The 19,531-nt window shown below is 50.2% G+C and overlaps 3 protein-coding genes across 3 annotated transcripts; 1 reads left to right on the top strand and 2 right to left on the bottom strand.

The window, feature by feature from the left end:
• Positions 1-4,955: 4,955 nt before the first annotated feature.
• Positions 4,956-5,537, bottom strand: LOC109786289 (uncharacterized). The gene has a single exon (XM_020344869.1). It carries the CDS (start codon positions 5,535-5,537, stop codon positions 4,956-4,958), a length of 582 nt encoding a protein of 193 aa, XP_020200458.1.
• A 6,648-nt stretch (positions 5,538-12,185) lies between these two features.
• On the top strand, positions 12,186-14,055 carry LOC109786294 (7-deoxyloganetin glucosyltransferase). Its single transcript, XM_020344872.4, has 2 exons — positions 12,186-12,813; positions 12,901-14,055. Exons 1-2 carry the CDS (start codon positions 12,312-12,314, stop codon positions 13,872-13,874), a joined length of 1,476 nt encoding a protein of 491 aa, XP_020200461.1. The 5' UTR covers positions 12,186-12,311; the 3' UTR covers positions 13,875-14,055.
• A 182-nt stretch (positions 14,056-14,237) lies between these two features.
• On the bottom strand, positions 14,238-19,148 carry LOC109786295 (cyclase-like protein 3). The gene is made up of 6 exons (XM_020344873.4): positions 18,577-19,148; positions 17,691-17,735; positions 17,261-17,333; positions 15,843-15,940; positions 15,181-15,251; positions 14,238-14,667 (listed from the first exon to the last, which is right to left on the bottom strand). Exons 1-6 carry the CDS (start codon positions 18,971-18,973, stop codon positions 14,542-14,544), a joined length of 810 nt encoding a protein of 269 aa, XP_020200462.1. The 5' UTR covers positions 18,974-19,148; the 3' UTR covers positions 14,238-14,541.
• Positions 19,149-19,531: the final 383 nt, after the last annotated feature.

The following is a 19,531-nucleotide window of genomic DNA, read 5'->3' on the forward strand; positions in this document are numbered from 1 at the left end:
ATAAAGTTATTATTTATTTCCTTATATCATGATAAATGTTTATTATTCATGCTAGAATTGTATTAACCGGAAACATAATACTTGTGTGAATACATAGACAAACAGAGTGTCACTAGTATGCCTCTACTTGACTAGCTCGTTGATCAAAGATGGTTATGTTTACTAGCCATTGACATGAGTTGTCATTTGATTAACGGGGTCACATCATTAGGAGAATGATGTGATTGACTTGACCCATTCCGTTAGCTTAGCACTCGATCGTTTAGTATGTTGCTATTGCTTTCTTCATGACTTATACATGTTCTTATGACTATGAGATTATACAATTCCCGTTTACCGGAGGAACACTTTGTGTGCTACCAAACGTCACAACGTAACTGGGTGATTATAAAGGTGCTCTACAGGTGTCTCCGAAGGTACTTGTTGGGTTGGCGTATTTCAAGATTAGGATTTGTCACTCCGATTGTCGAAGAGGTATCTCTGGGCCCACTCGGTAATGCACATCACTATAAGCCTTGCAAGCATTGCAACTAATGAGTTAGTTGCGGGATGATGTATTACGAAACGAGTAAAGAGACTTGCCGGTAACGAGATTGAACTAGGTATTGAGATACCGACGATCGAATCTCGGGCAAGTAACATACCGATGACAAAGGGAACAACGTATGTTGTTATGCGGTCTGACCGATAAAGATCTTCGTAGAATATGTGGGAGCCAATATGAGCATCCAGGTTCCGCTATTGGTTATTGACCGGAGACGTGTCTCGGTCATGTCTACATAGTTCTCGAACCCGTAGGGTCCGCACGCTTAAAGTTTTGATGACGGTTATATTATGAGTGTATGAGTTTGATGTACTGAAGGTTGTTCGGAGTCCCAGATGTGATCACGGACATGACGAGGAGTCTCAAAATGGTCGAGACATGAAGATTGATATATTGGAAGCCTATATTTGGATATCGGAAATGTTCCGGGTGAAACGGGATTTTACCGGAGTACCGAGGGGTTACCGGAACCCCCTGGGGGCTTAATGGGCCATAGTGGGCCTTAGTGGAGAAGAGGAGAGGCGGCCAGGGCAGGGCCGCGCGCCCCTCCCCCCTAGTCCGAATAGGACAAGGACAGGGGGCAGCGCCCCCCTTTCCTTCCTCCCTCCCTCCTCTTTCCCCCTCCACTCCTAATCCAACAAGGAAAAGGGAGGGAGTAGGACTCCTCCTGGCGCGCCCCCTCCTGGCCGGCCGCACCTCCCCCCTTGCTCCTTTATATACAGGGGCAGGGGGCACCCTAGAGACACAACAATTGATCGTTTGATCTTTTAGCCGTGTGCGGTGCCCCCTCCACCATAGTCCACCTTGATAATACTGTAGCGGTGCTTAGGCGAAGCCCTGCGTCGGTAGAACATCATCATCGTCACCACGCCGTCGTGCTGACGAAACTCTCCCTCAACACTCGGCTGGATCGGAGTTCAAGGGACGTCATCGGGCTGAACGTGTGCTGAACTCAGAGGTGCCGTGCGTTCGGTACTTGATCGGTCGGATCGTGAAGACGTACGACTACATCAACCGCGTTGTGGCTAACGCTTCCGCTTTCGGTCTACGAGGGTACGTGGACAACACTCTCCCCTCTCGTTGCTATGCATCACCATGATCTTGCGTGTGCGTAGGAAATTTTTTGAAATTACTACGTTCCCCAACATCAAGGACTTGCGGCAAGGGCTAGGAATGCCCGGGCACGCCTCGTAATTATCTCGCGGGCACCTTCCAGGTCAACCCGACTCCACATCACTCGCAATTAAGCTCGCGTGGGTACCCCTCAGGGCCGACCCATCTTTAGTAACATGGTTCAGCGTAAAGTCATAGTAACCATAGCAAATGTGTGTCTAACACCAAGGGGAAAACCTGAGGAATCACCCTTGCCGGATTCCACTCGATGTAATCATCAAGGTGAACGTAAGCGGAACCACCCTCGAAGTTCACACTTGAGGGGTTGCATGACAGAGTTGTATCGGAAGTGGTTAAGGCGGAATCACCCTCGATGACCACGACCGAATAGCTACACTACAGGGTAACATCAGAAGTGATGATGAGGTCTCACCCCCGGCACTCGATAGTAACCCAGTAGTGTTGAGCAACTAAGGGGAAAGTGATGTGCGGTGTCGGGGCCTGGTCTTCGATCCCGTTGATCGGGTCTTCGATGATGAAGCAGGGCAACAAGGACAAGGTGGGGGCACTGATGGATCACTAACCAACCTATACTAAGCAGTTTAGGATAAGCAGGTAGGTAACAATAAGCACGTTACAAAATCAGGCTATGCATCAGAATATGAGCAAACAATAACAATAGCAAAATCTAATGCAAGCATGAGAGAATGGAATGGGTGATATCGGGATGATCAAAGGGGGGGCTTGCCTGGTTGCTCTGGCAAGGAGGGGTCGCGTCGACGTAGTCAATCACCGGGGCATCATCGGCCTCGGGGTCTACCGGAGAGAAGAGGGGGAAGAAACAGTAAATACAAGCAAACAAATGCAACACCAAGCATGACAAGACGATATGCATAGCTAGGGGTGTTCTAACGCAGTACTACACGTTGCAGACGGAGAGGGAAAACATCCGGAGAGGTTTTCCCGGCATTTGGCTTTTTTTGGACAAATGAAAGAGAGGGGGCGGTTCCATGTTCAGCATGCTAGGGGCATGTGACAGATGAACGGACCACGTATTTGGATTCGTTGGATTTTTCTGAGCAACTTTCATGTATAAAGTTTTTCGATCCGAGCTATGGTTTATTTTCTACGAATTTTCAAAGTATTAAACATTTCCTGAAATTATTTAAATTAACAGAAATAACAAAAAAGGAATATGACATCAGCATTGCGTGGGGATGATGTCAGCAGTCAACAGACTCGCTGACCAGGTCAAAACTGACCTGTGGGTCCAGTGAGACCCACATGTCAGCCTCTGTTAGTAAAACAGCGGATTAAACTAATCTAGCAGGTTAATTAGGGGTGTGGGTCCCGGGTGTCAGTGAGTGCTTAGGTTAATCTAATTACTTTTATTTATAAAACATTTATTAGACTAATTAACAGAGGGGCCCACATGTCAGTGGCTGGGGGCTGCCCAGTCAGCATGTTGACCGCGGTCAACAAGTCAAGGGGGGCCACTGGTCAGTGACCCAGGTGGTGGCCCCAGGCTGGCCACGTCGACTCGCAATGGTGGCACGCCGGCGGCGACCATTCAGACGGCGGCGCGATGCGTACATGGCCGGAAAACGGCCACCGGGGGACGTTTGGACCGCCGCAGGCATCTACAGGCGCAGGGGGACGACGCGCTTCGAACTGCGGCAGCTGCAGGGGCGGGGGTTGGCCGGAGCGGCGCCGACGGCGAGCGTGGGCGGCGGTTGGCTTCGGGCCTCATCGAGGACGGGGCTGCGGGCGCTCAAAAGGAGCGTGGGGCAATCCGTTCAAAAGCAGGGGGTCGGGCGCACCCATTCGAGGTCTCAGCCGAGGCTGGGATGGACGGTGTCGACGGTGGCGTCGACCGCGGCGGACGACGGAGCTCGGGCGAGCTCGAGCTCGTCGAAGCAGGGCACGACAGGGGCAACTGGCATGTCTGTCAGGCTGCTCGGAGCGTGCTGGGCACGGCGCAGTGCTCGGTTGAGCTCGACGGCGATCGTGGCCACGACGACTGCGGATCTAGGCGGCGGTGAGCTACTGCAGCTGCGGCGAGGGAGCTAGGGAGGGCGGCGGCCTACGCAGTGGAGGCCAGGGGAGAGAGGGAAGAGGGAGGGGCTCACAGCGAGCCGTAGGGGGGTGGCAGCGGACTCGAGGGGGCCTACCGGAGCTGGAGTAGTCGACGGAGTCCAGCGAGGCAGAGGAGGAAGAAGACGGCGATGCGGGCGCTTCGGTGCTCGATGACGAGGTGCAGTCGAGGCAGACGAGCGAGGCGGAGCGGTAGGGCACGTCGGCGAGGCGAACGGAAGGCGGTGGCCGCGGCTACGGCACGGCCATGGCGGAGGGCGCGTCAAATCTAAGTGAGGGGGAAAGAGAGAGGAGCGGGGGAGCCAGGGGCAAGTGGGAGTGGCAGGGGCGAGGCAGAGGCTCCAGGGGGGGGGAGGTGGAGGCCTTATCCACACCTGGGCACCGACGGCAAGGTGGGTTCGGCGGGGACGCGGCTCAGGCACGCACTGGGTCGGGTGAACAGAGAGGAGGGAGGCGACCGGGTGGAGGTGGTTGCTGGGTTGGGCCGCCCAGGTGGCTAAGGCCCAGGGGCAGTGGGCCTTTTCACATATTTTTTTGTTTTTGGCTTTCTTTTAAAACTTCTATGCTTTCTTTTATTTTCAAAAAGCAAAACAGTTTTATAATTTATAAAACTTACACTTAGCATAATAGTATAACTTAGGCTACTGCCACATTAAGCTAATCATTATAATACATTAGCTTAGCATTTTTTAACTTAAAAAGCATTTAATTTAATTGCTTTAGCCACTGTTTTAACTAGTTTAGGGCACTTAGACATTTTGGAAAAAAGTTAGTTCACTGCCAATATTATCAAAAGAATAATTGTCACATGATGAACATTTTAGATTTCATGTCTGACAAATATGAATTTTTTAACTTTAGATTGGATTTGAATTTGAATTGTGATTTGGATCAAGTGAAGATTAGCAACAGTAACATGATGACATGGCACCATTAACAGGGGATTACTGTAGCATGACACTGGGGGTGTTACACCATTCCCGGCCCATTTTTGAGCCGGATTTGCGTCGGCGCGGACACAAGACGGACGCGTGCGCTCGCTCTTTCTCCTCCCCGGGCCCGCTGGTCGGTGGCACATTGGCCTCTCCACATCAAACAGCACACCCTCGCCCGCCTGCTTCATCGCCGACGCTGCCGGCCATTTTTTCTAATAAAAAAGGATACATAGATAGTTCTAGCGTACACAGATAAAAGAAAAGACCAACTACTCGTCGCTTTCCGACTCCGACTCGGTAATGTCCTCCTCCGACGTCTGAATGTAGGCGTCAGCATGCTGGTCGTCTTCGAAGTCCCAACCCGACGTTTCTCGTAGCTTCATTTTCAATTGAGCGGCCTGCTTCCGCGCACGCTTGTCCTCCCGATAGCCGGCTCGCTCCGTCCTCTTCGCATCCCTCTCCGTCCTCCTTTGCTTGTAGAACTGGCGCTCGTCGACGATGTCCTGCGGGAAGCGTTCGCGCCACACCACCATGGCTTCCACGTCCATCTCGGCGATGGCGATGCGACGCTGCCGCCTCCGGTGGACACAACGATCCTCGTCGGTGAAAAGCAGCGGGAGAGGCGCGAGATCCTGCGCCCGCTGGCTCGACACGTCAGGAAAATTCATATCCCGACGAGGCCTCAGGAGGCTCCACGCCGCCGCATCGTGCGCGCGGGCCGCCTCCTCTGCGGTGTCGAAGGTGCCGACGATGAGGCGTTTCTCGCCAAACCAGATCTCGAAGGAGAAGGCGCCGAAGTGGCGCTCGCGGACTCCGCGAAAATCCGAAGCGCCCAGGCGGCGCATCAACATGGTGGCGCAGAGGCGGCGAGGCTAGTGAGAGGGGGCGAGACGAGTGGGCGGCGGACAAAGTGTGGAGGGAGCGCCTTCTTATAACGAGCGCCGGCCGCGGCGCGTGCGAACCTTTCCCGCGCGCTGGAGCGCCAAAACCAGCGCGCGCTAAGCCGCTTTCCCCCCACGCGCGGTCATGAAATGGGTCGGCCTGTTGGGCGCACTGCCGACCCAAATCTAAAAGAGGGCGGACGGCGGGCGAGCGGCCGACCCAAACGGACAAAAAGCGGACGAAATCGCCGTCCGTTTGGGTCGGCCCGTTGGAGTTGCTCTAACAGCCGGCTGCAGCACGTGCTCCTAAGAACTTTGTGAGAGAGCGAGATGGGTCATGTAACAACAAAGTAGTACTCCCTCCGTCCAAAAATACCTGTCATCAAAATTGACAGAAAATGATGTATCTATAACTAAAATACATCTAGATACACCCTCTTTTATTCATTTTGATGACAAGTATTTTCGAACAGAGGGAGTACATATTAATATTCAGCTATTGTATTTGCCAGCTATAAGCTTGGCTATATGTAACGTGGCAACATCATATAGCCAGCCGTCGGCTATATTATTAACCATGCTCTCACACCGACAACACAATTTGGGAGACAGGCATTCAGAACACAGTACTACCTTCGTGAATGTGAGCTCGTACCACCACCACTTTTTTTAGGGGAAAATAGTTGCTTTTATTCAGAGTTCATCTCTTCTGCAACCTCGGAACGAACACACTCCGGGGGTACATGGAGCCAAGTTTTACAAAGAGATTTACAGCAACCCTCCCTAGCTAGAACATGTGCTACTTTATTCGCACTTCTTCGCACCCAAACCACACGGTGCTCCCGGATGACTTCAAGCAAGCTCTTGATCTGCTGCACCATATGCCCAGTGTGAGAGAAATCTTTGTTGACGTCGAGTAGTTTCCTGACCGCTTCCTTAGAATCCGTCTCAAGGATGAGTTTCTGCACCCCTAGTTCTTGAGCTAGCAAAATGGCACGGCGGCACGCAAGCAGCTCGGCAACTTCAGGGTCCTTGGCAGCCGGAAAAAATGGCAAGCTCCTGCCATGAACTCACCATGGCAGTCCCTAAGGACTACACCTCCTGCTCCCGACCCTTTGTTCTTCGCCATTGCACCATCCGCATTCGCTTTCACCCACCCTTCTTCCGGTTTCTTCCATAATTGCATCATTCGCTGCGCTGGCTGTTGCATGGTCTTCATTTGGACAGATTTCCACTCCTCTCTCAAATACAGCACCCTGCTAGTAATGGTAGCCGGCTCCTCCATCTTTTTCGTCTCCCTCGCATTATTCCTTGCTAGCCACAGCTCATACCATGCCGTCATCATGAGGTCCCTTTCCTCCGCCGAGCCATTAGCGAGAAAGTCCAGAATCCATGATCGCATGCTCTTGAACGAGTCTATCCCTCGCGGCGGCTCCGGCAGATGCGCCCCAGCTTCTTCACGCATCACTGCCCAGAAAAGAGACGAGTGGGGACAGTGCCAGAATCGGTGCACCAGCGACTCCTCTCTCCCGCATGCTACACAAAACACACCTTGCTTGATACGTCGGCGTTGTAGTTCCAGACCGACCACCAGCCCGTTTGAGATCATCCTCCAAGAATGGATTTTGACCTTGCTAGGGACATCGGCAGCCCATAGGTGCCCAAAACTCTTATGATCAGCCACGGAGCTCGAGCTTGAGGCGCTCGCGCGCCTTGTTTTTTTCAGCGAGACACCAAGGTGATATGCCGACCTTACGGTGAACAGTCCTGACTTGGTGAAGTTCCAGGCTCTATAGTCCTCTGTCCCCGTCCCCCCGATGACGATCTGCTTTATATCCGCGACATCTGAATCGGAGAAGATCATGTCAAGCTTGTCTTCATTCCACTCAGTTCCGTGATCATTCATTAAACCAGCCACTTTTGTTGCACTAGGATCATACTTAGCACCCAGTGGTGCCAAGCACCCCCGACGGGGTATCCAATTGTCATGATATGTGTTAATTCTAGCCCCATCTCCCACCCTCCAGATCAGGCCACGCGAAAGAAAGTCCCTGCCATGCATCAGACTACGCCATGTATACGAGGCACCATTGGGGCAAGTGGCAGACATGATGTCCATGTCCGGAAAATACCGGGCTTTGAGCACACGAGCACATAGAGAGGTTGGTACCGTTAGTAATCTCCACACCTGTTTTGCTAGGAGAGCTTGGTTGAAGATTTCAAAATCCCTGAATCCCATACCTCCCTCATGTTTGCAAGTACACATCTTGTCCCAGGCCACCCAATGGACCTTTTGCTCGCCTTTAGCCGCTCCCCACCAGAATTTCAAAGAGATAGATTTCAGGTTCTGGCACATTTTCTTGGAGAGTTGGAAGACACTCATGCAGAAAGTCGACGTAGATTGTAGGCCAGACTTTGTGAGCACCTCCCTGGCAGCCTTCGACAAGCCCTGTCCTTTCCACCCAGTCACCTTGCCCCTAGCAGACTCTCTGACATGTTTAAAGCAACCATCCTTCGATTTCCCCACCATAGTGGGCAGCCCCAAATATTTCTCATTGAGAGCTTCAGATTGTACCCCCAATGTATCTTTGAGCCCCTGCTTGTCCTCGTCACTACAGCCCTTGCCAAAAAAGATAGACGATTTTTGAAGATTCACCTTCTGACCCGAGGCTGCCTCATAAACTTGCAAAATATTACGGAGGCAAGTCAAATTAGCCAGAGAAGCTTCCAAAAAAACAATGATGTCATCCGCAAATAAGAGGTGTGTGATATTGGGGCCAGTGCGCCCAAAGGACACCCCTTGAAGCTCCCTATCTTGTTGTGCTTTCTTATGCAGTGCAGAAAAACCCTCAACACAAAATAGGAACAGGTACGGCGAGAGAGGGTCACCTTGCCTTAGTCCTCTAGAGGGCAAGAAGCCCAAGGAGAGGTCCCCATTGAGCTTCACCGTAAACCGCGTCGAGGTAACACATCTCATCACCATGGCTGTCCAGGCATGAGAGAAACCATACTTGAGCAACATGCTCTCAAGGAAACTCCACTCGACTCGATCATACGCTTTCATCATATCCAGCTTTACCGCACATAAGGGTTTCTTTCTCCTCCGCTTCCTGATTGCATGCACACATTCATAAGCTACAAGAACATTGTCTGTAATCAGCCTACCAGGAACAAATGCACTTTGCTCCTTGGAGATCATAACCGGCAGACTATTTTTCAACCTATTAGCCAGGACCTTTGCTGCAATTTTATAAAGAACATTACATAGGCTAATGGGTCTGAATTGGGTCAACAAATTCGGTGCGTTTGTCTTCGGGATCAGCACACGGATAGTGTCATTAAAACCTTCCGGAATCTCCCCACCACCCAAGAACTCCCGCACCGCCTTGCAAACTTCCTCCTTTACCATCGACCAGTGTCGTTGGTAGAAGAGTGCCGGTAGCCCATCCGGACCCGGTGCTTTTGTTGGGCCCAATTGGAAAAGAGCTCGCTCTATCTCACCATCATTAATAGGAGCACCGAGCTCGTTGTTCATATCCTCTGTCACACAAGCTGGGATATTGTCCAGGATTCTGTCCATGTTAGACACACCTTGCGACGTGAACAATTCAACGTAGAAATCCCTCGCCATGGCTCGCATACCATCATCCTCCGAGCAACTGGATCCATCCGGTCGGAGAAGGCATTTTATTGTGTTCTTCCTTCTCCTATGAGATGCGCGATTCTGAAAATACTTGGTATTTTTATCACCAGCGCGCTGCCAATCCACTCTGGAACGCTGCCTTTGCATTATTTCCTCTTGAAGATAGAGTTCATGCAGCTGATTCCTAACCTCACGTAGCCTCTGCATGCTCCCAGGTGTTGGCTCCCTTTCTTTAATCTCATGCATGCAAGCCTTGAGTTGTTTAATCTGGATCCGCACTGAGCCGAAAATCTCCTTGCCCCACACCTGCATGCTACCCGACACCCGACGCAGCTTTTGCATTAACTCCCGCATGCATCCGGCTTTATAACCTTCCGCCTCCCACGCTTCTTCCACCATTGCTTCATATGCGTCATGCCTCGTCCACATCTCCTCGTACCGAAACCTGCGTTGTATATTTGGCCTCCTGTCAGCCTCTTCCCGAACACTGATGACTAGCGCGAGATGATCCGACTCCTCCGTCATGACATGCTGGACAGAAGACCCGGAGTACATATGCATGAAGTCACTTGTACAAGTAGCCCTGTCTAGCCTTACTTGCACGTTGTCCGGTGGGTCACGTTTATTATCCCATGTAAAAGGGTACCCCGAGAAACCCATGTCCGCCAGTGCGCACATGTCCAGACAATCCTTGAAGTCCTCCATTTGATTCAAATTTCTGGCGTTTCCACCACGTTGTTCTGCTTGGGTTAATGCCTCATTGAAATCGCCCGCGCACAGCCATGGTAGATTATCCTGTCTCCTCAGGTATGCCAGTGCATCCCAAGTTTTCTTCCTCAGCTCCGTCCGCGGTTCACCGTATATCCCAGTGAACCGGAATGTTTTGCCTTCGTAACACACCTCCGCATCAATAAAATATTGGCTCCACGGTCTCACCGTAACTTGCACATCATCTCTCAACCACAAGGCTAGACCCCCACTTCGCCCAACACAGTTAACTGCAACTCCTTGTCTGAACCCCAGACTCCATTTTAGCTTATTCATCGGTTCAGATTTCTTTAAGGTTTCTGAAAGAAAGACCACCGCTGGGTTGTATGACCGTATGAGGTCCCGTAATTCGCCAACTGTCGAGTCCAACCCCAAGCCTCGACAGTTCCAGGCCAAGAGATTCATGGCGACCGGCGGCCCCGCCTGTCGGGGTCCGCCGATGTGGTATGTTTCTCAGATAACCGCTCAAACACCGAGCCCGTTTTCTGTCTCGTGTCCCGAACAAACACTTCCTGCTCCCCCTGCTTTACCTGCCCATCCTTGGCCACCCACACCTGTTTAGTCCTCCTCTTCCTACTTTCTTTATCTTCAAAACCCTGAGCATGAACATAGCTTGGTGGGGAGTAGTCTTGCCTAGGTTTCCTCCGGTAAGTGCCCCTCCTTCTATCTGCACCGTCATGTGCTCTTCCGCTCGAGGCTCCATCCTCCCATCTGCTATGCCCCTGCCTTTGGGGATACGAAAAGGGACCAATGTCTCTCCTCATATTGCCCGTGATTTTGCCTTGGGGACTCTCTCTTTGCCTCTGCTGATCCACTAGCTTACTCCGAAGGTCTTGCTCCCTACGTTGCTCCAAACCATGCCTGAGATCCTTCCTGTCTAAAAACTCCTCCCTCTCCCGTTGCTTGTTTGGGCTCGAAACTTACTCTCCCCTCGGTCTGTACTCGGCGCCAGTGCGCGAGTCAGCCGAACGCGCAAACTGGGCATTTAGATTTCTTTTAGTTGGAACCTCCCGAACTACTGGCTGTCCAGTTCGGCGATTTTCGCTGTCTCCACTTCTACCGCTTGCAAAGCTGTTGCTAGAGCCTGCAGCAGCTCCTAGAGAGCCTTCCTTCGTCGGGTTGCCTCTTCCAGGGGACGCCCTGAGCCACCCACCCCACTGATCTGTAGATTCAACTGGTGGCTCACAAATTCCATTCACATGAACTAACCGTCCGCACTCAAAACAAAAATGAGGCATCTTCTCATAATGAAAGTCAAACCACTGTCCCTGCTTATCTTCCAGTGAGGATTTCAGATAGAAACCTCTGACCAAAGGCTCATAGACCGAAATTTTGGCTCTAACCCTCAGGTGTTGTCCTCTTGCTCTTCCCTCTTCATCAACATCCACCCTAATCACTTCTCCTAGCCAGTTGCCAAGAGCCTCTCCAAAAGCCTTCGTTCTCTTCCCTGGTGGCAGATCTCGGACTTGGACACAAACCTCAATCTTATCAAACACCATCTCCGATGGCCGAACATTCTCCTCATACTCCTTGAGAATAAGGGCATTGAAATCATACTGCCACGGGCCATTAAACATGGCGTGCTTCCAGTCTCCTTCGCTGCCAAACTGAACCTCAAAAACATTACCACCCAGATCTCTGAACTTCGCCTCTCTGTGGAGGCCCCATGCTCTCTGCATCGATCTTTCCAGGATGGTTTTGTTTAGCGGCCGGACCGTGCAAGCTTTCCCTACTACCACCCACCTCCTGGGGTGTCTCCTCTCCTCCTCAGGGGGCCTCGAAGAAGATTCCTTCCGCCTCTTTGTCCAGAAGCATCATGTTACCTAACCTTGCAGACAGACTCGCGGCGGGGTCTGGTGTCTTGCTCTCAGCCGGGGATTTTGAGTTTCCCCTGCTAGCCGATCCATCTGACCTCTTGGACACCGGCGTTGCCATTGCCGCCGCCACCATCGTGGCCTTTCCGTCCTTCGCCGCCGCTGCAGCCTTCTGGCCTGACTTCTCCGCCATCAGCCTTCCTGCTGATACGCGAGCACCACACCAGTCTGCAACCGAGGCAGTGCCGTCGCCACCCCAGCCACCACCAGATCCACACCACCCCCGCTCGGCAAAAAACCCTAACCCTAGCTCCCGAAGCCAATCGCCTTCCGTACCACCACCACTTGAGTTTCGGAGATAAGCGCACCTGGAGCACCACAGAGCTGCACCACGTTAAATGTGACCTCGTGTCATCATGTATGTTGCCGCTCAGCACAGCACTGCTGCTAACCACCCCTCCTCTCCACCTCTCTCTTTCTAGTTTCCAGTGAGCAGGGGGCCGTGCACCTGGAGCGGCCATGGCGACCGCGGCAGTTGCCGGCGCGGAGCAGCGCCAGCGTCACGCCGTGTTCTTCCCTTTCCCGGCGCAGGGCCATGTGAAGGCGGCGGTCGGCCTGGCCCAGCTCCTCCACCGTTGCCATGGCTTCCAGGTCACCTTCGTCCACACGGAGCACAACCGCCGCCGCCTCCTCCGCTCGCGCGGCCCCGGCGCGCTGGACGGGGTCCCCGGGTTCCAATTCGCCGCCGTCCCGGACGGCCTTCCACCATCCGAGGCGGACGCGTCGCAGGACATGGGCGCCCTGCTGTCCAGCATGGAGGCCTTGGTCCCGCACTTGAGGAGCCTCGTCTCCGGCCTGCTCCCGCCCGCGTCCTGCGTCATCTCCGACGTCGAGCACGTCCTGTATGGGTCCAAGGAGATGGGTATCCCCTGCGTCACCTTCTGGACGACCAGCGCGTTCGCCTTCATGGCGTCCCAGCAGTTGCAGCGGCTCGTGGATATGGGCATTGTCCCCCTCAAAGGTACATACATGCATACATCGATTGCTTTTGCTACGGAAAACAGTATTACTTACTAAATAAGTGTGCTGTGCTGGCTTTGGGAACCAGAGGCTGAGCAGCTGAGGAATGGATACCTGGACGACACGGTCCTGGACTGGGTGCCGGGGATGCCCAGCGACATCCGCCTCAGAGACTTCCCGAGCTTCGTCCGCACCACGGACCCCGACGACGCCATACTCAAAATCATCCTGAACGCAATGGCGTGCCACAGGACCACTCCGTCCGCCATCATCTTCCACACCTTCGACGAGATCGACCGCGAGGCCATGGCGGCCATGTCCACCATCCTGCCACCCAGCTACGCCGTCGGGCCACTGCCGCTCCTCCTCGGCCAAGTCTCTGGCGGCGGCGTGGTTGACACGACGCTGGAACCAGACCTGTCAAGGGTGAACCACGCCTGCCTGGAGTGGCTGAACGGCAAGCGGCCAGACTCGGTGCTGTACGTGAGCTTCGGGAGCATAGCGACGCTCACGAGCAGCCAGCTGGTGGAGTTCGCGTGGGGTCTGGCCAACAGCAAAATGGACTTCCTGTGGGTGATCAGAGACGATCTAGTGAGCGACGGCGACGGCCCTGCCGCCGCCGTGCTGCCACCGGAGTTCCTGGAGGAGACGAAAGCGAGGAGCCACGTGACGAGCTGGTGCCCGCAGGAAGCGGTGCTCCGGCACAAGGCGACGGGCGCGTTTCTGACGCAGTGCGGGTGGAACTCCGTCCTGGAGAGCCTCGGCGCCGGGGTGCCGATGCTGTGCTGGCCCTTCGGCGCCGATCAGTACACGAACGCAAGGTACGCCTGCTCCGAGTGGCGCGTCGGCTTGGAGATCGGCGGCGACGTCAAGAGGGGCGAGGTGGAGGCAGCCGTCAAAGAGGTGATGGAAGGGGACAAGGGAAAAGAGATGAAGAGGTTGGCGATGGAATGGAAGGAGAAGGCTGCCATGGCTGCACTGCCAGGTGGGCCATCTTGGGTAAATCTGGAGAAGGTGGTCAATGAGGTGCTTACTGTGGCTCCTGGCTCCTGCAAGGAGTAGGGACGTGGAATTATGACTAGGCTCCACTTGCAATAAATTGATGACAGGGCTGTGATCCATCATCTTTGTCGAAACATAATGGGCTGTTTATTTGCCAAGGAAACGAATACATATTTGCCAAGGTAACATAATGGGCTGTTCACCCAACTACACTCTTCAATGTAGCATAAGACTCACTTGGTATTTTGGTAGCCGGCTTGGTCTGTATTGGCAATAAATTTGATGAAAGGGGAGCATGCCATGGCTGTGCTTTCGATCCATCTTTCTCCAAAATTAATCTTTGTCGAAACTTAATTGGTTATTCATTTGTCAAGAAAATGAATGTGGCTTAGGTGATCCATTATGTAGGAAGTACAATAGTGATCACCCAACTACACTCTTCAATGTAGCATGATTCATTTGGTATTTTGGTGTACCACCGAACATAGCGATTTGTAATCCCTCCCTTCTATAGCCCAAACTAAAGGTTCGGAGGGCACCCTAGAGGTTACACATTTGCACCCCTAGTCGTTTGTCGCTCCTTACTAAGCGTCAAAGTGCCACCATGTTTGTGGAGACATTTACAATACTCGTCCGCTATCAAAGATGGGGTTTTGTACACATCTCTAGTCTAGTTTATAAGAGTGCTTGCGGTATAAAACTAAATCGCAGCGGGATACAAGTGTCTTCACTTTATAAGGATGCATCTGATCGGCGAACCTTCCGCTCCACGCAACCGAAGTGGCAGGCAATGCAACGAGTATATCCCAGGTTTGACATTCTCCAGTTTGAGGCCCTCCACAAGAATGACATCCTGAAATGGAACCAAAGAACAGCAAAATATTAGGCATACGGTGTTTTATCCATCGCCGAAATCAACTGTTGGTGGCTAGTGCCAAGTACCCCCGTGGAGTAATACTCCATATGAAAGAACACAAGTACAAAAATTCTAGCTGGCCTCTTTGAAACTTGTTAGATCAACGTGAGCCAACATGCATGTTGAGAGTCCACGAAATTTTGTCACTGACCCAAAATTTAGAAGCTCAACCAGGAATATAAACGGTCCTAAACTCCTAATCCATCGAGGGGTATGGAAGAGGAGTGTCATCTAGGGAAGTACTCCCTCCGTCCCTATATTAGATGTAATAACATCTTATATCATGGGACAGAGGGAGTAACATAGAAGGCGGAAACGCAAGGAATATGAAGTTCGGAGCACAGGGCAAAAACAGAAAATACAATAAGAAAAGAGAGAAAAGAATGCAAACATAATTCAATTCGGCAATTATGAACTAAACAAAAATACTCCAAAGAAGTTTCTTCATACCCGGTTTTCGAGAAAAACTAAATGTGAAGGGATCAGGTCATCGAAAGCTGCAACGGACAAATAGTCTATTCCTGCAAAAATATGACAACAGAAGTTCAATACTTTTTCGAGAATAAAAATGAAGAGATAAATATAAATAGAGTTAATGCAGGACAAACTATTTAACCTGTCCAAGATGGAGAAGTTTGCACTGGAGGTAAATGCAATCCAAGTGAAAAGAACTCAAGATATGACTCCAAATTATGGCAATCCGAGAGAGGGGGAGAGAGAAATGAAGAACAAGTTTCCAGAGCTTGACAAAAGCCAAACAAAGGAGAACAGGGCTGATGTGTAAGGAGCAATAACAGAAACGCATATAGGAATTGGATGGAGCAGAAGGAATGCAATGATAATGAGATCATGGTCCAGGGGCTATGGAATGATAGAGTGCATGGTGTGTGGAGCACTGGGTGCGTCAAAACGCGACACTTCCAATCCCAGTATGCTAAATGCTAATGGTGCAAACAGAAACCACTATAGTTCAGACCACTGACACATGCAGACCCAGACAGTAATCAAGTGCACAAACTTAACATAGTTGCATACAGAACTAAGTAAAACATTAGTGTCAATAGATACAATGAAGGACCTCGTAAAAGGATGCAAAGCTAGTTGGAACTCACCGACAAGCTTAATATCCGTGTTGTCTACCAACCATTGGGCACCATCTTTCATAAAACCTACATAGCTTGTGTCAAACTCTTTCTTCCACATTAGGTTCCTGCATGTCAACAGTTTCACTGAATTAACTTTCCCAATTTATCACATTTTGCTCTACAGCTCGGCATAGTAAAGCACTTGGTGCAGTAATTTACTTCAAGAAATTGCATAATACTTCCTCTGTAAAGAAATATAAGTAAAAGGGAGGGAGTAGATAGTTAAAATAGAGGATACAAGATAATCTATAGAGAAAACAATTCAGGGGTTGTTTGAATCCAAAAGCACATAATTAGGCAGAAGGAAGACAGATATAGGGAAAACATATTCCCAGATAGATAAAGGTGGGCACTGAAAATACACGCCAATGTCCCGGTTAATAAATTTTATGCACTTATGTAGCTGACTACATAATATATTGATAAGTAAAAGGTCCATCCCACCCAAGATGTCTTGTCTAGACAAGGATAAGTAGGTACACAATGTACCCATTAAGGGTGCAGTCACCGGGTCTTCTGGGTGGATACAAATTGCAACAGAGACAAATTCGTTGGCAACCGGGGAATTATTTGAAGTTTTTCCCAAACCAAGGATGTAAAAAAGTAGTCATCACTAGTCTCTAGAATACAAAAGGACACACGTTTGGGCGCATGTTCGAGATAAAAACGAAGCAGTCATCACTTGTTTGCATCTACCAAAAATGTTTTTTGTAGCAGATGCAGACCTTTGGATTAGCATTTTCTAAACAAGGAAACCGCCTCTCAATTTGCTAGGCGAAGTGCAGTATTGTAAATCTTCAGAATTTAAAGCACTCCAGATCTTTTATAGCAAACTCTTTTCTTTCTGGCTACAATAAGACACAGGCCCTATACTACCAGATAGGACATAGAGAATTAAATTAATTCTCATAGTTATTTTGCTAGCAGTTGGTTCATGTATTGCTGATGAATATCTCAGCTGAATCTCTTTCCAAATATTAGACATGCTATAAGTTAAGAATAAGCACTGTGTCAAATCATTGAAAATAGGTACATGGCCATATCAAATGCAAAATACCATTTGAGTGCAAACATCCAAAAATACACACTCTTTTGGATGACGGATAAAGCGGATGGTCTTAAGAAGGCTAAGTATGACAAGAGGTTTTTGAACATGCAACAAAGTTACTAAAAGTTACCCACTCATGTGATGCCAAAGACCTGCTGGATCTAGTACCTTTACTTTGTTAGTGTGGCAAAAGGTTTTTGAACATGAAATTCAAATGATGGCACTTAAATATCAGTTTGATGTTCCCCTGAGCGTAACGTGAAAAGAAGATGTTGATATCAAAATCTGTAAGAACGATTACCACAAATGAGCAGATAATTGGGTTAAAATCCATTACCTGTCAGTGTTTAATGTTCTGAAAAGTACCCGTTGAACTCCTTTAGGAATATGTAAAGATTCCATCGTTTTAGCTGCAATGATAGATCAGCTCAATATGTAGATTCCATGTCTAAATAAACAGATATTAAGGCATTAGATCAGACTTTGCCAAACATTAGTTAGATATGTTTGACTTCCTGTCGTCGGTGTTTGATTCTTTGACACATTTCCTTGATCATGTAGTTCACCTTCACAGACTCATGCTTTTTCTAATACTTGTGTAAGGTCTGGCCACCTATTTGTTGACCACAAAAGTTGTGACATGACTTAGCCAATCACACATGATCAGCATAATAATCCGCAGCAAGCAAAAAGTTAGGCTAAGTAAACAGCACTAGCCTTTTTATCACACTAACAAATAAGCGATGGGAACGAATAATAGATTATACCAGTAATATTTTGATCCCTTGGAACATCAACCAGCAGTGCAGGACCTAATAACACGAAACCAGTTGTTAGAATGGTATAAAACAATTGATATATGTACACCTAATTGTAACCCTGTGTGTAATGATTCAGATGTACACATCATATGCTACATAATGCCTTTTCTATAAATAATGGCATGTTCAATATGCAGCACCACTCATTTTTGCAAGCCTGAGGAATGAGCTATGATCGTGTACATGTAATGCTTGCAAAAAAAACTTACTTAGTCAACAACAGTTAACATGGTAATTTAGCCGACCAAGTAAGAAAATGTCTGAACCACTGGAACAGAGCTCTTATAGACTGGATGGTATCAGCACTTCTAAATCAAGCAAGTCAGGAACCATGATGTAGCAACATTTTCGGTTTCTCCAGTACCACTCCCTCTGTCCCAGAAAAATGTGATATTTCTAAAAATTCCCTATGGAGCTACTCTGACCAGAAATTTTCGGGTGGTACATTCAATGAACTGAATGGCTTTCACAGGAAATATTTTTTGGACCATCATGCTATACATGTTCCGCCGACGGCCTTCAATCTCCCACCAAGAACAGTAACGAAGCAGAAAAGTAGAGTTGCCATAATCTGCCTAATTTGCAACCTTCTACATAAGAGTGTTGTTCAATTCAGACAAATTCCAATCCCCAAAAATGAATTCGCATAGTAATTGGTTACAGTGCTCCAATTGCATGTAACTCGATCCCTGCCTGGCAACGCAAACATCCAACAGAGTGACACGTTTGGAACGGCCACCGCTTCACTGGTACAGTGGTACTACGGAAATTGCTATGGAATAAAAAAAGGAAAAAAAAGGAGGAGGAGGCGGCGGCGGCGGAGTGAGCTCACCGTTGAGGACGTCGAGGTCGAGGGTGTCGACGTCGAAGCCAGCGTCGAAGTAGTGCTGGAAGACGTGGCCGGGGGCGTCGACGTGGGTGCCGGTGTGGGTGGGCATCCGCATCTCGGAGTTGTTGGCGAGGGAGCCGTTGCGCATGGAGGCGGGCAGCCACAGGAACTGGCCCACCCCGGCGCTGGACTCCCACGAGGGCATGTCCTCCCGGTAGTAGTGGGTGATGTCCAGGATGCGGCCCCCGCCGTGCGTCTCCCGGCGCTCCGGCGCCAGCGCGGGCTCCGCGGCGCACGACGCCGGCTGGCTCGGGTAGGCCGGATGGGCGCACGGTGCGGTGGCGGCGGCGAGAGGGAGGAGGAGGAGGAGGAGGAGGAGAGGAGACGCCATTTGGGGCATCGGCGTCGCGGATATGTGTGGGCTAGTAGGTGGTGCTACTTCAGTCTCGCTCTCGCAGCACGTTTTAACTGCTCCCACGTTTCCTGTTGCGGCTTGCGAGTAGTGATCTCTGCTGAACTGCTAGGCAATTTTGGATTTGCATATTGGAGTACTGCGTTCGTTCGTAATTTATCATGTTTTAGAGCATAGGCGCTCGCGCGCTAAAATAGTTTTAGTGCGTCACTGTAGCATTTTTAGCGCGCGGATCCAATATTGGTTTAGCAGATACTTAAAAACGCGCGTCTAAAAAAACATGCAGTGCAAATGGTGAAGCGCGAGCCCAAATTTACATCTTCTGATAGCGTTTTTTAGTGCATGACCAATCTTTTTGCGCGTGTACTATTTTACAACTTCTGCTGGAGTTATCCGGCGCTTAAAAAACTTAAATTTTAGCGTGCGAAGTAGTTTTTGTGCGCCTGTTGGAGATACTCTTAGGCATGACAACCTCTCTGGTATTCTCTTTGTTTCTGGCACATTTTCTATTTTTCAGTTGCTTGATTTTTTTCACAGATGGATGGG

Source organism: Aegilops tauschii, chromosome 5, assembly GCF_002575655.3.
Source record: "Aegilops tauschii subsp. strangulata cultivar AL8/78 chromosome 5, Aet v6.0, whole genome shotgun sequence".
Taxonomy (NCBI): Eukaryota; Viridiplantae; Streptophyta; class Magnoliopsida; order Poales; family Poaceae; genus Aegilops; species Aegilops tauschii.